Source organism: Prosopis cineraria, unplaced genomic scaffold, assembly GCF_029017545.1.
Source record: "Prosopis cineraria cultivar Desert tree isolate PC_DT_omini unplaced genomic scaffold, ASM2901754v1 PC9, whole genome shotgun sequence".
Taxonomy (NCBI): domain Eukaryota; kingdom Viridiplantae; phylum Streptophyta; class Magnoliopsida; order Fabales; family Fabaceae; genus Prosopis; species Prosopis cineraria.
The window spans coordinates 30,742,123-30,759,266 of record NW_026555340.1 but is presented as its reverse complement, the minus strand read 5'-3'; the positions used below and the strand labels follow the sequence as shown (position 1 = coordinate 30,759,266).

The 17,144-nt window shown below is 35.1% G+C and overlaps 1 protein-coding gene across 3 annotated transcripts; it reads right to left on the bottom strand.

Annotated features, from left to right (window-relative positions):
• Positions 1-24: 24 nt before the first annotated feature.
• On the bottom strand, positions 25-16,380 carry LOC129319943 (DNA polymerase delta catalytic subunit). 3 transcript variants are annotated; one of them, XM_054965055.1, is made up of 31 exons: positions 16,082-16,380; positions 15,865-15,975; positions 15,101-15,207; positions 14,858-15,017; positions 14,358-14,553; positions 14,115-14,250; positions 13,899-14,036; positions 13,072-13,149; positions 12,854-12,945; positions 12,269-12,335; positions 12,105-12,176; positions 9,653-9,739; positions 7,452-7,571; positions 7,261-7,359; positions 6,562-6,669; positions 6,354-6,449; positions 6,148-6,213; positions 5,947-6,003; positions 5,750-5,837; positions 5,571-5,650; positions 5,293-5,406; positions 4,688-4,802; positions 4,435-4,607; positions 4,204-4,275; positions 3,747-3,821; positions 3,569-3,658; positions 3,336-3,496; positions 3,109-3,182; positions 2,915-3,002; positions 2,142-2,243; positions 25-256 (listed from the first exon to the last, which is right to left on the bottom strand). In XM_054965055.1, exons 1-30 carry the CDS (start codon positions 16,335-16,337, stop codon positions 2,156-2,158), a joined length of 3,264 nt encoding a protein of 1,087 aa, XP_054821030.1. In that variant the 5' UTR covers positions 16,338-16,380; the 3' UTR covers positions 25-256; positions 2,142-2,155. The 3 variants fall into 3 exon arrangements, with proteins under 3 accessions (XP_054821030.1, XP_054821031.1, XP_054821032.1); XM_054965056.1 differs by having other exon boundaries at positions 25-252; XM_054965057.1 differs by having other exon boundaries at positions 25-244.
• Positions 16,381-17,144: the final 764 nt, after the last annotated feature.

Genomic DNA, 17,144 nt, shown 5'->3' with positions numbered 1-17,144 from the left:
TTTTGGGGGAAAAAAAACGAGCCATGAATTATAATTAACATGACATTGCTCTTTGGTCAGCTCTACAGCGAAATTGAGATAAAATTTATAGGTAAGTGTATCATGTCATCAGATAACAAGTTATATTATTCATAAGATAGTGATTTTTCCATCTTCTATACATGCTCGCATCACATTGTGCTAATTGTTCCCCTTCCGCTCTAGTCCCAACAGCCGTAGAAGGGAAGATCCACAAGATCACATTCTGCACAGCTGGCTGATTAATTTTGTCAAGAGGATTACAAATTATGCTTTGAAGCAGATAGAACAGGGAATTTGAAAGGGTTGAGTTTATTCAAGCTGATCTAAATAAATCTGACTTGAATAAACTAAAACCCAAACGAGCCTGACTATCTAAAAAGATTGAATAGCAAAGCTCGACCCGAATTCCACCTGAATACTCAAATTTTATTTTTAAAATTTTATTCTATTTTATAAAAATATATTAATATTTAAACTATGTATGAAATTCAAATATATGATATTTTAATATAAAATAACATAAAAGTTAAAAAGTTAATTAATATTTATTATATATATATTCTAAAAAAACAAAAATTTATCTAGGTGCATTGGGCTTGGCCCAAATTTTTTGAACCTATTTATGCAGGTTCGAACATTAAAAAATATCTGTTTTCCCAAGTTTTGTCCTAAGTTTTTTGAGCGAATTTAGAGTGACCCATCAAACTTAACCCAAATTATCAACTCTAGAAGCAAATAAGGAAATCATGCAGCGCATTCAATATAATCTCAGTTGTGCATCATGCTTTAAATATCTCAATTTAGGCACACTTGGATGTAGCAACCTAATAACCACTACTTCCAAAATACATGACATCTAAAAACCATATTTAATTCATAATAGAGGGCATTTCAGTAGTTTTTTTTTTAAATAATATTTTTCACCTATTTACCTACTTTATCCTTTTTAAAAAAAATATGCATATATTCTTACAAAAAAAATATACATATGAATTTCGATTATAATTATTAAGGTACTAATATAGGATATTTAATAAAAACACAAATTAAAAGATAAAGTCCCTCAATTAAAAAAATATAAAACATTTTTTTATAGTTTTAAGATATAATTAATGTATTTTTAAAAATGCTCATAATAAATAAATCACTATACATTTATTTTAAAATAGAACATCTTATAAAATATGAAAAGAATAATATTAATTTAAAGACAATTAACTACTTTATTAAAAACAAAAACTCAATTAAAGATGCCTTACAATTTTTAAAAGATAAAGTAAATTTTTTTAAGAAGTTAAGGCTTCATCTAATTTTTTTAAAAATTGTGAAATAATTACTAATACCTTAAATTATAATCTAGAGAATATATTATTTATAAACTTGTTTATGATGCAACTATTCCTTTCAACACTTGAAAATGATACATTGAAAACCCCACTACTAAAAATTAACCAACCATTAAATGACCCAGAAAATTACAAGACTATCAAAAATTACAAATAAATATAAAGACTTGTAACTTTTAACTTTGACCATTGCTAACCTAAAAAGGGTTAAAGGTCTTTTTTTTATACTTAATTGATATTAATCTTATAATTAAATACTCCATTTGTAATTTTATGATTAACAGTTAAAATTAACATTCTTAACTATAAGATATTTAATACACCATTTTCAAATGTCAAATGAAGAAATTGCATCATGAAAAAAGTTTAAGATGTTATATACTCTTAATGAGTGAATAATTAAAATGCTTTTCAACCCTATGAATTTTATCGGTGACTAGAACTCAAGGATGACAATATCTATATGCCAATAATACAATGCAATACAAATTATTTCAATTTTATTTGCAAGTTGCTTCCAATATTTTCACCAAAACCAAAAAAACCTTGTATCTCATTAACCAAAACCAAAAATTCAACAAGTTTCCAACTTACTTTATTAAATATATATACTTTAAAAATAAAATACTCTAATATTTAATGAGCTAAACGATAAAGAAATGCACAATAATTATTGAAATACTCAATAAATAGAATCAAAATAAATATTTTTTCTTTATCCTATAAATAAAACTAAAAAAGTACGTGACAAAAACAATAATAATAAATTCAGACCTGGATATAGAATCCTAGAAATTCCACCGGTCCAATTGCAACTTTGCTTCAGCCATATCTTTCTGTGCCTTTTTCCTTCTATAAAAAATGGGGCAATCTCGACTGAAAATAATACATTAGTTATTTGGGGTGATGAGAAACTGCAGCAGATAATTATTTTAGAAATATCAAGGAACCGTAACATAACATTTAGGGCTTGTTTACTTTCTATTTTTTAAAAATAGTTGCTTGTTTTAAAAAACAAAAAAAATTGTTTGGATAGATGTTATAAATTTAATTGTTTCTAAAATTATTTTTTAAAAAACAAAAAATAGAAACATCCTAAAACTCTTTTCATTATATTTTTTACTTTCAAAATACATATATGAATTATTGAAAACTACAATCACTTGACCAATCATCATCACAAGCCACCTTCATTAACTACTGACAACCATTACTATCTGGCCGATTTTTTATTCTGAAACTAGTTTTAAATTAACACAACCAAATGGATTTTCATTGTTTTGTTTTGAAAAATAATTTTAGAAACTGTATTGCAAGAGTTTTTGAAAACAAAAACCAAACAAATGCTTAATGACTGTTGTGGCAGAGCGGAAAGAACCACCAAGGGAATGGGGGAAATAACTAATTTCAGTTCTTGAGTATGGGAATGCTTCTGAAAGTCAAATAAAACTGAACAGTTGCAGCTATGTCGACTCGTGCCAACCAAGCTTATGTGAAGGCGTATATAAATTAACAAATGCATAAACCATTTTAACAATGAAAAGTACCTTGTGCAAAGAACATCCTGATGAAGGGAACCTTGGCATTCTTGACATTGTGTCCAAAGCCTCCCAAAAAGCGTCTCTAGATCAGAAACTGCAGCCACACCATTCATTTTGTCCAATAACATTCAAGCTTAAACCATCCAGAGCAACAAAAACGCTCTGAAATCGAACACGAGGGAGTTGAAATTGATGCCTACCTTGAGCAACTGTTTTGCAGTACAACTCTGCTTCCCTTCCCCTGCAATGCGAGCAGAGAGTGCGATCTCCATTGCTAACCCAGCACAACAAAGCAAATATTTAGAGTTCATAGCTAGTCCAAAAAATAGGAATATTTAAAAATAAAAAATAAAAAAGGAAGAAAAAAAAAAGTAAAATGTGACAAGACCTAAGACAAGCTGACATTTTTAGAACACAAATAAGATACCTAAGTAAAGCTTTGCAACCGATGCAAGTAAGCTGTTTCTTAGCAAATTTCATTATGCCACTGTTTGATGGCGTAGAAATAGATATGGATCTTGTGTGGCTTCCATGGAGAAGTTCCTTGCTAGCATTCTTCAAAATAGGCTCAAAAATCCTCAGAATTGGCTGCAACATGAACAATTTGCTCAGAAGCAGAAAACAAATTTAGAGGAACTCTGAAATAGGAGAAGAACCAACCTTGCTAATTTGATTCTCGAGATAATACTGAGGGTCTATTGGTATGTTGTTCTCTAGCACATAGATGGGATCTTCTGACTTTTCATAAGCCTGAAGTTCTTACATTAGTCTAGGTGAAGCCCAGCTTCAAAAACTTGAGAATATGTGGGAGGAGGGAGCAGGGGGAATAAGATATCACCTTGGCACCTTTTGCAGCTTTAATTATGACATAAGGTACTCGATCACCAACATTTGGAGCAGTGGCAGCATCTCGCTGTCAAAAATGAAATCGAGTAGGATATATTTACGGCCCAGAAAACAAAACTTACAATCTGAAGTTCTGAGCATGCCTTAAATGAATGATATAACTTTTTGCTTTAATAAATAAAGCATGCCTCCACAAATAGTTAATCCAATACTTAAATCATATCTAGTAAGATCTGAGAAATGAGAACATACAACAGCAACCATATACAATAAATTATTGATCTAGATTTGCTTTCATTTATGACACCTAGTGCATATGACTCGTTATTTTTTCTTCATCAAATTACAAAACTACAATGCTTTGCCTTTCCCCCTTCTTTAAGATTAAAAGGGGGCAAAAAAAAAAAGAAAAGAAAATGCAACAACTGTATTCAATTATGACAGCTAACCTTGCGCATCCTTTCAGCAAGTTCAACGTGAGCTGCTTTTACTTCATAATCATCTCCCGTCTTGGTTAAACCCTGCAAGGCAAACCCCATATCGCAAGTTCAAGACATCTACAATTTTACTTGTATGACACTCAAATGGCATGTTTGGATTTTTCACAAATGCAACAACCAATATGGAAAAGCACTTCCAGGTTCCAGCACCATTTAGCAATCACCCAAAAGACTTCCCACCTTTGTAATGACCAGAAGTGACAAATCCATGCGGTTCATAAGCAGATCTGAAATTGCATTCTTTACATGCTGGACTGCCCCAGGGATGTCCCTGTCAATCAGAATTTTGTGAAGGCAGTCATTGACCAGGTTCTTTACCAATAAACAATTATCTCTTCGAACTGTTTCAATCCCTGTTAAATGTAAATTATACCAAGAGTAAGAGGCATTTCAATAAAGGGACAGGAGCGTCCTAATAAAATTCGATGTTTACCTTTAGTGTCCATCTTGTCAAATTTGTCTGGTTTTGTCCAAAATAAACCAGCATATCTCTTCTTGCTAATTAGGAGATATGGATAGTAAACCTTCTCAAACTCTAGTTTGATGGGCTTCACAACAAAATCACAAGAAGCAGGTGAGTAGAAGCAAGGTAAGCAGTAGATGAAGCAATGGATTCTTTTGGAGTATGTATTTCTGCACGATGCTGTGCTTAAAACTGTAAAGACTGAATTCCAGAACTCAATAGACAAACTAAGATCAATATCACTTCAACACCTATAAATATAAACTTTTGCTGCAAGATCATGAATTGCTATGTCTTTACTCGTCTATGTATAAAATACCACTAGCCTAAGGGCTCAACTTCATTGCAGTATTGCACAAAAATCCGACTTTCAGAATTGATAATTGGCCAATCATTGTCTAGTAAATTCATAGAAGGTTCTCCATTGAGAGCACAGGTGATTCTAAAGAGGGCAAATTGAACTTTTCAAGATAATAAATAGATCCAATTAAACTGAAAGAAAAGACATTCAAACTTACAAGGAAAAACTTGGAAATAGTTCTAAATTTTACTCCATAAAAGAGCATAAAACTTACTTTAATGAAAGTTCCACTAATATATTCAGCAGCCTCTCTCCCTAATTTCATAGCCTCTTCCACAGAGGAAACACCAAATTGCACCATGACTGAATCTGTGTCACCATATATGACCTATTGGCATAAATCGCATTTAAAAATGAGTAATCTAACAGCAAAACTAGCAGAATCATGAGGCAGTAAAATAAAGAGCCAACTTCAAGAGAACATACGTAACTAATCCAGCTTGTATCGTATTATTATGAAAGGCAATGCCAACAAATTTCCAAATGTCATACCTCAGCATTGTGCTCATAACCATTGAGCGTTGTAAATTTATCCTCCACCAGTTTTTTCGTGTGCTCAATCATTTGCCGACCTTTACAGTGCATCAAATTTATGCAATCATCAAACTCTTCAAAGCAACAAAGGATAACTTTCACACAGCATAGCATCTAAAATTAACAGGCATACATACCATAGCTTGTTACACTTGAAGATATCTCTATGCAAGGTAACTGACCAACAGTAGCCCCTGTAAACCCATATACAGAATTTGCACTGACCTGGAAAGGAAGACAACTTAAAGTTAAAACACATCATTCTTAGTATTGCATGAGGGAACTGAACTATCACTCCGTTCAGAAGACAAAAATAACCATAAGCACAGGTTACCTTTAGAGCCAGCTGTCGACCATCCAGCACAGCCTTCTCTAGAGGATCTTTTGCCTCCTAAAGTAGATAAAAGCAAGATCGTTCATAAGCAGAAATAAAATGCAGAATCCTTCATAGTATATATATTACTAGAACACTACAGCTTAACAGAAGTGTTATGAATCTATGTCAGTATTTAAAAAATGAAATCAAAAAGGATACCTTCAAATCTGCTTTAGCCCTTCGACGGGCTGCTAATAACTCTTCAAGAATTTCAGGAAGTATTCCCTAAAGTAGGCAGAAATAAATTTCATTATGTCAGCACCTTAACATCACATTAAACATAAATAATTCTAAAAGTAATTGCGTTTTGATCATGGAGGAAGGGAAGAAGTAATACAGTCAATTACAGTTTACAACTGACTGACCTTCTGTAAATTTGATTTAACAAACGTTTCACCAGATGGAGTTTTGTTCACAGACTCTGGAGGCAGGTTGAGCTTGCGAACATCTTCTGGGGTCACCTTCGATAAGAATAGTGAACACAAAAGTTAACTCCCGTCATTGAGGAATTGAATTAGATTTAAGAAAAACAACTCATGTTTATGGTAGCAACTAGAGACAGGCAAAATTTACCAGAGAGCAGTAGCATAGATTATATGCCATCATAATAGATGGATACAAGGATGCAAAATCTAAAGTAGCAATTGGCTTTTCATAGAATCCAGCTCTTGCTTCCAGTACCTGCGGTGTTGAAGTTTCAAAACCATGTAAATTCTTGTAATTGATAGGCAACAATAGGGAAACTAAGACATCAAATGCAAATCGTGCTTACACTTGCTAACAAAACTCACAAGGTAAGTGCCTTTATGGCCATGAAATACAAATTATACATGAACATATTGTCTCATGGAATATGAGAGGAACAACTAACTAATAACTCTTGAGTCATGAATCAAGATATGTACAAGACTTTGAATAAATTCTGATGTTCCTTTACAGCCATGTGTCTAAATCTTGGGAGAACCACTCCCTAAAACTAGCTAGTGTGATTGTAAAGTTCAAGGTCCTAATACACTCCCCACCAGATTCCAATACATTAATGTGAGGACTCAAGCCCCATCCCTTGTGATTGGCCCCAACAGCCTGACTTAAAAAAAAAAAATGTTTGGGGGGGGGGGGACCAACCATTGGGAGAATAATACAGCATGCACCTTCTTATTCAAGTCAAAGAAATAATCCATAGACAACTTTTAGTGCATGTATTATGCATGGATGAAAAGTAGAGAACTTGTGAATATTTGCAAATTAACACTTCAAAAGAGATGAACTTACAGTGGCACCTTCATATGTTCCTTGGTCTGACCCAGCCTGTTTGACATTAGGAATAACCAAGTTCTTCTGTTTTGCCTTCCTAAGAAGTTGAGACAGTACCTGAAAGGTAAGAAAAAAGAAGCCATTGCTTTCCCAAATCCAACTCGTGATTGTTCAGCATATTTCCCAAAATATACAAGGGGGAACATAACCTTAATGCTTTGCCCTCTAGAAAGTAAAAAAGAAATCGGAACACCAGTTACTCGAGCCATCTCCACATAGTTATAAATAAACATCAATTTATCCAACAGTCGTTGAGGGAGATATGCATCCTGAAATCGAATAGCAAAATAAGAATTAGTCTCGTAAGTTTTTGTTCCATTTACTAATTATCAACTACTATTGTCCTTTGCATGCATTATCCACAAAATACAAAGCCATGTATACTATAACCGAATAAGGATTCAGTAGGGATTGCCAAATAATATTGCGTTTACAAAGTTTCTGCAGGTCAAAGAACCATTAAGTATTAAAACTTGTCAAGAGCAAGGGATGGAACTCAAGAAAATCCTTGTGTTGTTTATGGGATAGAACTGCAATATTCCATTTCACAAAGGATTAGATTAAAAAGATTGGGGAAAATCACTGTGAAGTCCCATTTAAGCATTCTAATTATCCAGAAGTCCCACCAAATGTACAAAAGAATATGAGGTCCCTTGGGACTTGGATGTAAATAAGATTTTTTGTGAATTGACCAGAATATCCCTGGTTTGTTAAAAAAAACAGATGCCCAAAAACAAAGAAACCATGGTCTACGGGAAGCATGAATACTGGAAATTAGGATGAGTAATTTGGAAACCACAGCCGAACCATAAGCTACCCATTTTACATCAAACACCTTTCTCGTTCCAATAATGGCCTCCCATTCCTCAATATCTCCCACATCCAGTACTTCATCCATGAAATTTCCTACAACCTTGAGTCCACTCTGATGCTAGTCATCAGACGGAGCAGAGTAAGCACTGCCAACTGCCACCAGCATGTGCGGCTCCAATGTATGGGAGGAAGGAAAAGGGGAATACCGGTCTAGCGCTACTCGAGCATGATCTGGGACTCATGCTCAGGCTGTTTCTGGGGCTTAAACCCTGGAAGCTAGCAGCAGAGGAAGTGGGGGATAGAAGCAGCTTAAGAAGTTGGGGCTGGAGTGAAGCTCTTGGGGGTCACAGCAGTGGGAGTTGCAGTGGCAGCAGCATGCAGCGCATTTGAAGGAGCACAGGTCACTGGGGTTGGAGGCAGAGGAGGACATGAACTCACCACAACTGTCAAGCACGTGGCTGCCAATGCTGGCAGTGTGGTTCTTGAGGCATTCCTTGTAGGACACCACCGTAGGTGGTGGTGGATGAGGCAAAGTGTGGTGGCGCTTGAGGGAGCCGCTGGAGAAATAAAGGAGGATGAAGATTTGAGGCCCATGTCTGAGAAATGGAATGGTATTTGGTGATGATTTCCCTTTTTAAAAAAAAAAATCAGAGATATTTTGGTCAATTTACAAAAATTCTCGTTTACATCCAAGTCCCAAAAGACCTCAATCATTTATGCATTTGGTGGGACTTCTGGGTGATTAGAATGCTTATAGGGGACTTCATAGTAGGTTTCCCTAAATAAAAAATATGGCATGGGGCTTTCTCTCAATGGCTCCCACTCCCCATGTTTTTCGTCTCCTGTATTATTCTTGTTTCTGCTCTTTCAGTTATACACCCTGGTAGGCAATGGCCCAACAGATGTGGTTTCATCAGCAAGTAATAATCTAGTGGCACACCATACATGCATTGAACTATAAGGATTTTAAAGACACACAAACTCCAACAAATTATGATTTTATCCATTCACACAGCTTGAAGATAAAGTGATACAAATGCTTAAATTCCTTAAACACTAAGCATTTCAAAAGTTCACACAATGTGAAGAAGTCAGAACCTGTTTGGTGCACTGAAGTCAATTTCTGAACAAAAAGAAAAAGAAATAGGAGATCGCAGAACCATGCAATAACCCTTGGTGTTGAAAAAATCTTCTCAGATTCAGTTAACGGTGGTGATTACATGCAAGACAGTGCCGTTATGGTGGCAGCATTATTGATGGCAAGAGTAGCATGGCTTCACGATGACAAAAGTAGTAGTACACAGCCAATGCTAGAGAGATGATACGATGTGATGGTGTCAAAGGTGGCATGACATGATGACAGCAGTAATGGCTTAATGGTGATGGTGATAGGAGCAAATGGATAAATTGTGTAGAAGAGTCAAAATGAGGAAGGATGAAGAGCTATTAAATACAAATAGATAATAAGCATTAAAAAGAAAAACAGCAGAAGAGGCAAGACCAACCAAGATATTTAGATTGGAACCAACATACAGACCTTCAAACAATACACAGCAAGGCGTCTCCTAGTATCTGCATTTCCATTCTGAAGATCGGATATAATTGAATGGTGAACATCCTCTTTCTGCAGTTCATGAATATGCAGTGATGTAAGCTAACAATTCACCTACAGCAATTTTTAAGCAAATGAAATATCCAGGAAAGGAAGGCGACTTGGAAGTAGCAAATGAAGATAATCCACATGTTTCAAGGGACAAAGAAAAGCTCAAGATGGAGAAAAAAATACATTGACATACAATACAATATCACAACATAAAATAATATACCACACAACAATTAACATAACACCTTAAAATAACAACTCCCTAATCCATCTCTACACCGCTACAAGCAAAAAGCCAAAGCAAAATTAGAGACAACAACAACAACAACAAGCCTTTATCCCACTAAGTGGGGTCAGCAACATGGATTGCAAGACGCCATTGTGCTCTATCATTTATTAAGCTTTTAGAAATATTATTAATTAAGAGATCACGTTCAACAACTTCCAAGAGTGTTCTCTTAGGCCTTCCTCTACCTTTCTTAATCGGACTCAAAGTTATATGTTCCACTCTTCTCACTGGTGCCTCCCTTGGTCTTATTTGTACATGCCCAAACCATCTCAATCGATTTTCTACCATTTTTTCCTCAATAGGTGCCACCCTCACTTTTTCACGTATGTGCTCATTTCGAATTTTATCTTTACGTGTATGTCCGCACATCCATCGTAACATTCTCATCTCTGCTACTCCAACTTTATGCTCTTGCTGTCCCGTTAGAGCCCAGCATTCACTACTATATAACATTGCCGGTCTGATAGCAGTACGATAAAACTTTCCTTTAAGTTTATTAGGCACCTTACAGTCACAAATAACTCCTTTAGCTTTTCTCCAATTAAACCACCCAGCTTGAATTCTATGTGAAATATCTCCACTGATTTCGCCATCATTTTGAATAATGGCTCCCAAATATCTAAACTTTTCCACTTGAGGTATAATTTGATCTCCCAATTTCACTTCCAAATTATTTTCGAATAGTCCTTTACCAAATTTACAATATAAATATTCCGTCTTACTTCTACTCAGACGAAAACCTTTCGACTCCAATGTCCTCCTCCATAACTCAAGTTTACAATTAACCTCTTCTCTTGTCTCTGCTATAAGAACTATATCATCCGCGAAGAGCATACATTTCGGGACTTCCTCTTGAATATGTTCCGTCAAAACATTTAAAATCAAGTTGAACAAATAAGGACTCAGAGATGATCCCTGATGTAATCCAATCTTTATAGGAAAATCCTTTGTTTGACCACTAGGCGTTCTTATACTAGTTTTTACCCCCTCATACATATCTTGTATGGTTTTAATATAAGCAATCCGTACTCCCTTTTTTTCCAACGCTTTCCAAAGCACTTCTCTTGATATACGGTCATAAGCTTTTTCCAAATCAATAAAAACCATGTGTAGATCTTTATCTTTACAACGATACTTTTTCATTAATCCCCTTAGTAGATAAATCGCCTCTGTAGTTGATCTACCTGGCATAAAACCAAATTGATTCTCAGAAATAATTGTCTCCAATCTCAACCTGTGCTCAATTACTTTCTCCCACAATTAGAGACAATAGAGACACATAGGGAGACAAAAGCTTTAAAATCCACTGCATTAGGTAAACACATCAATAGCTTATGCACTAAAATCTGAAACTTAATCTATGAACAATAAAAGATGCACAAAACATGGCCAACTGAATTATGGTTTGGGCCCGTTTCACTTTGGTGCCTATGGTTCAAAAGTTGACATTCTACCTCTATGAGGTTCAATTTGTCAAATTTCTCCAAAAATCATCTCCAGAACAATATTTGGAGAAATTAAGTATGCTGAATGAACACATAGGGAGAATATGGGAAGGGTGGGAATTGGTTCGGAAAAGAAGGACTAGGGATTTTAAGAAGGAATTGGAAGAAATATGAGAAAATTGGGGATGCCAAATTGATCAATAAGGCAAGAATTTCAGGAGTACAGGAATCAATTGGAAAAAGAGGAGCCGAAGATTTTGATATGAAATATGGAGAAATCAATAAATCAAATAGGATTTGAAGAAGAACCAAAAATAGAGTTTGGGGCCTGGTAGGAAAGAAAGGGATGTTAGCAGCTAGAGGCTTCAGTCTGAGTTTTTCAATCTCATTAAACTGAACTCAAGTACGGTCTTAAAGAATGAGGGTTTCTACTAATATTTACTGAAATTTAAGTACAGATCAGTCTTGTCTAACAGAGTTGAATCATACTATAAAAAAGTGAATATGGTCCAAACCTTGAGATTTACAGGAAAGTGTGGATTGCAGCTTCCACCAACAAAATCAATTAAGTCCTTTAAACTTCATAAATTATTGACTATCAACTAAAGAAAACCAAAAATTAATTGATACAATGTCAACAGAAGAATCTCACCTGCTCTGAGAGGAAGTGTGCTGAAACAGAATTCAATGAATAAGAACTCAGTTTGTAATCTCGCTGCATAGCCTGTACATAAATAGATAATTCATAATTTTTTTATTGATAAGTTGGATAAGCCAAGTACAAAGACAAAAAGAAAAACACTGTTGTAGCAGAACCTGGAGCAAGTCAAACTGAACTCTCCCTTCTATTGTAACCTCCTTGCTTTCCCTAGTCCCAAGCTGTCTACAACATCAAGGAAAGAAAACATTCAGAGTGATATAAAATAAGACTCAGCCCAAAAAAAAAAAAAGTAAAGTATAAACAAAGTGAGTCCAAAGTTTATAATCAATATAAAAGAAACAGAAGAGATGCAACTACACCTACAGTTACATTAAGATGTTCTCACTTCCACAATAGAGTCCTTATTTACATAAAGTTTATGTACTTATGACTAAGAAATAATAATTCCTTGGTTCACCAACCACAATAGCAGAAATGCAAGTTCTTTCATACCAAAAAAGGGAGGAAACAGAATTCAAGCAGCAGCTCCATAAGTAAACAAGATATATTATACTCACTGCCCCTTAAAAATATTCAAAATGGTTGACTATTTAATATAATAGAAGGATCACTGGAGAAAAGCAGAACCTCCAATCACACAAGAAAAAATACATTTACAACACTATCTTTATTGGCAGAAAAATCCATAAAATAAATAACTAATGGCAACAACTTGACAGAAGATGTTTATATCTCTTTACCTTGATGAGAAAGTTGTATCTTTTACTCGAACTCTACTGTTCCTGATGCGTCCAAGAATTGGAAATTCTGCTATTTTCAGGGCATCAGCTCTCTGAATAAGAAAAAAGAACAAATTATAGTTTAACAAAACTGGAAGGATAACCAAATGCACTGGATGTGTCTGCTAACAACCCTTAATGCCTTTTAAAAAAATCTCCAGGACAAGGAAGTAAATCACCTCAATAAGATATGGCAGGTCAAATTTGCAAATGTTATATCCAATTATAACATCAGGGTCCACTTCACGGATAAAATCCTGCCCAAAAAAATAATAAGTGAGATAAAAAGTGTGCAATAAAGAAAGGAGAATGCTCAACAATTGCATGATATCTGTTGAAAGTCAACAAACACAGCAGGGTTTTTTTAGGTCACTTATGCCATTTATTTATTTTATTTTTATTCCCTTTTATTATTTTATCCAGCCTAGGACTTGGTCACTGCTTTCTGCTATGATTTTATAAGCTTAAATCTAGATTGGATTCTCCTAGATCCTAGGCTACGCTGGCCAGCTGTGTTGCCTAGACATTTCTCTATTTAACCTAATGAATAATCAGAAAACAGTGCAGCTGATCAATATAGAGAACATAAACTTCATGGTACTAGAGCCAATTCCTTTTATACAAGTCAAAGACAAAAAAAAGGGTATCTTCTAACAACCTACTGATGGGGTTAAAAGCATTATAAATGATGTACAATATCATATACCATACAGGTCTCTATTAATAAATTAGCATATCTATGAGACTCACACTCACTGCAGCCAAAAGTAAAGATATGGATCAAAACAACTCAACCAACATGCTTTTCTAACAATGTTCAATCAACTTCAGGGGTATTATTGCAATCAGTATTCATATCCTTACTACACAACAGTTTTGATAAAATTCACAAGAATCATGAGGTTCTGAGGTGGCAAAGGTAAGATAGGGCATGAATAGTGTTCAAAGTTCAAATCATCCACGTGTAACAAAAAATAAATAAAGCAACCAAATACAAAAACAATACCCTCCATGCTAGCAGGACTTCTCTTTCTGTATCAAATGACATCACATCAGTGCCAACTATAGATGAACATGATTTAAGAGTCATGACATTACGAATAAATGGTTGGTCTTCTCCTTGCAATGTGACCAGGTTGGCAATCTAAAAGAAGAAAACAGGGCATCAATTCAAGAACATGAAGTTCATAGAAACTAGATTTATTCTTTGCGGGAGATGGACCTGAATAACAGGATCATGAGTAGGCTCCGGAAAATGGCCTTTGCGACCAGCACACTCAATATCAAAACTCAATATGCGAAAAGGAGCCATCTTTGAAAAATCCCCTTCTGGTGCATAGCTAATCAACTCAGAATACCTAGAACATTGTTAAGGGAGCAGAGAAAAAACCAAAAGTTTCATGAACAAAATACGATAGTGCTTTTGAGGAGAAAACAAGTAATAATGTCTCATGAATAAGGATACAGGCAGTCGAACTCTAATTGGCAATAAGACAAGTTCTTTGCTGTCTTCTTGTATTTTCCAGCAGGTATTTCAATCCAATTTCCACCAACTATATTGCAATCAATCATGAAACGAAGGGCAAACAGAACATTGCTTTCATATGTCATAAAGCTCTTCATGCCAAGGCCATCAATCTGAATGCCTCTGTCAAGAATACCTGCCAAAATTTTAAATTTTCATATTAAACAAATAAACTCACAAAGAACCTGCTATTTACAAAGATGACAACAAAAAACAACATAAACCGAAGCATGAGTGTCTAGATGGAAGAAATAATACCACACTTACTCTGTTATGCAGACCACAGTCATTCCATAAAAATCATAATAATTCATGAATTTATGACCAAAGGCAATAAATAGTGCAGCATAAAGCATCTTTCACATAATAACCCATTTTAGTATGCAATGAACTCGCACAAGTGTTATATTACAAATACTATAGATAATGTCTAACTTTACCTCTACAACTGGCAACCATTGTCGGTAGTGCAACTACAATTTTCAAAAATGGCTGGGTGTTCTGCTGCTGATAGTGCATAATACTCTTTCTCTGCACCATTTCAATACGACGAACAAATTGTGGCACTTTACTGTTTCTATTGGATTCTTTCATCCTCCCCTGGTGCATCCAAATCATGAAAATAAATGAAGGCAACTTATAAACAGAGCATAATGTTTCCCTTCAAATAATAAACCGAGTACCTCAAGGATTTTATGAAAACCAGAAATATCATCTGGTCTCATTCCAGGAGGGCAGTTGATGTAGAAATATGGTTCAAATCCATGAACATTGCAGCAAACACTATGTCCTAACAAACAAACAACATAAGAATGTGTTTCCACGATACATAATTAAAGGACAAACTCATTCAGTACAATAGTTAAATTCTCAAGCCAGAATGACTTACACAGGCTTTTTTTTTTTTTTTTGAGGTCACAAATACCTGAGTGTTTAGAGAGAACAAAATGAAGCTACAAATGGTTCATGCTTTCAAGGATGATATATAGACGCATTTTTATTGATAGATGTGATTGACAGTCTTTCATATAGCTTTCACACGTTAGTCACTTTGAAAAATATTGTAAATTGTGAAAAAGATTCCGTTTCAGGTAATATATACAAAAAAAAAAAAAAACACACACACACACACACATAAATGTATTCAGGGCAAAAATGTGAAATAACCAATATTCCTTGTTTTGAGGTATTGATCGCATTATATAAACTTCAAAACTACAGATGATGAAATTAAGACGAGATGATTTTTATAGTTGTGGTTTCTAAGTCTAGATTTGGCGCCTAAACTGAGTTTATTTTCAAATGCACAAAATATGACAATGCAAGTGCCTTAACTAGAAACAATGGCAAAAGTCCCTCGAGTATAAACAGATAAATCTCCAACTGCTGCCTTCGATTCCTTGAGCAAAAATTATTCAATCTGAAGAAACTTTGATAATGATCTAACCTTCCTTCGTAACTCCAAATATTCTAATAATAGCGGCTGCTCCAGATGAATTTGGCAACAATTCTTTATGACTCTCCCCGATGACATAATCTATCTCCAGCTGCTGAAAAACTAAAATCCGAATAGAAGAAATGATGAAACTCCACTGAGATAGAACCAAAACCTAGGAACTCGGCACTGGGAAATTCTCAGAAACTGTGAAGTTGCAAATACTCACGAATGCTACAAGATTGTGAAAGGTAATCGGAGGACAGATGCGGACGAGTCCATTTGGCAAAGCGAGAAGCGAGGGCCTGGCGTTGCTCAATGTCACGGAGGATGAGGGTCTCTTCGTCTACAGGGATAAGGGTTTCGTCAAGGAAGACATCCTCATCGACGAACTCTTCTTCCTGGGAGAATGCTTGACTCTTAGGCTGGTTAGCCGGAGGGGGTTGCGACGGCGGCGGTGGGCGTTTTCGGGTGCCGTTGTTCATGGCTGTTTACAGATGCTTTTTTTTGGGGGGGGGGGGGGGGGATGGTGACAGTGGAAAGGGGGGAGCCTTGGAGAAATGAGATTCCCGCCAGTTTTTGTTGGGGGATTTGCTCGTTCCCGCCGGGTTTTCCCGCGACTGCGAGCAATTTTACTGCTCAGGCCCAATCCGTGAGGATCTGCTGTATGGGTTATTTGGGTCGCTCGGCATAAATGTTAAATTACCTTCAATACGGGATAGCTGTGAATAACTAAAAACAAAAACAAAATTTTTTATAAAAATAAGCATAATGAATTTTTAAATCTTTCATGTCTAAATTATTAATTTAGTTGTTTAAGTTTGATCTAAAAAGAATACATACATACGCCTATATATATATATATGCTTCGTGTATATGTGTGTGTAATACAAGACATTGTTTTAATTGGCGGGTTATTGTAGAGAGTGTGTTCTTGAAAAATATGAACTTTATATATTCCAAAAGCATGTAAATATCTAAATAGTTCGTTGTAGATGCTTGGGAAGATTTTTTTTTTTTTTGACCAGCTTGGGAAGAGAATTAGAGACGATGAATATAAAGCATAAACCATATAGATTATATATCATCAAGTTCATTTCTATCATCCATTAAATAGCCATGAAAATCATAGAATCCAGGAAATGTTTATTAATTATTCTATTCCTTCTCGTTTGTATAAGATCTAATACTTCAATAAGTTAATAGCTTCACTGTCTTGGACTCCCTCCCTTCTACCAGTTTTGTTAATGTTCTTAAGAGTTTTACTAACTTAGATGTGTATGATTAAGAGA

Bases quoted from the DNA above. Each gene is read 5' to 3' on its own strand.
- LOC129319943 (XM_054965055.1), bottom strand. From the start codon at position 16,337: ATGAACAACGGCACCCGAAAACGCCCACCGCCGCCGTCGCAACCCCCT. The intron at 6,214-6,353 runs GTCAGTCAGTTG...TGCCTACTTTAG, and splicing joins TTAAATCAAATTTACAGAAG to GGAATACTTCCTGAAATTCT. The intron at 5,838-5,946 runs GTAACCTGTGCT...CTTCCTTTCCAG, and splicing joins GTCGACAGCTGGCTCTAAAG to GTCAGTGCAAATTCTGTATA.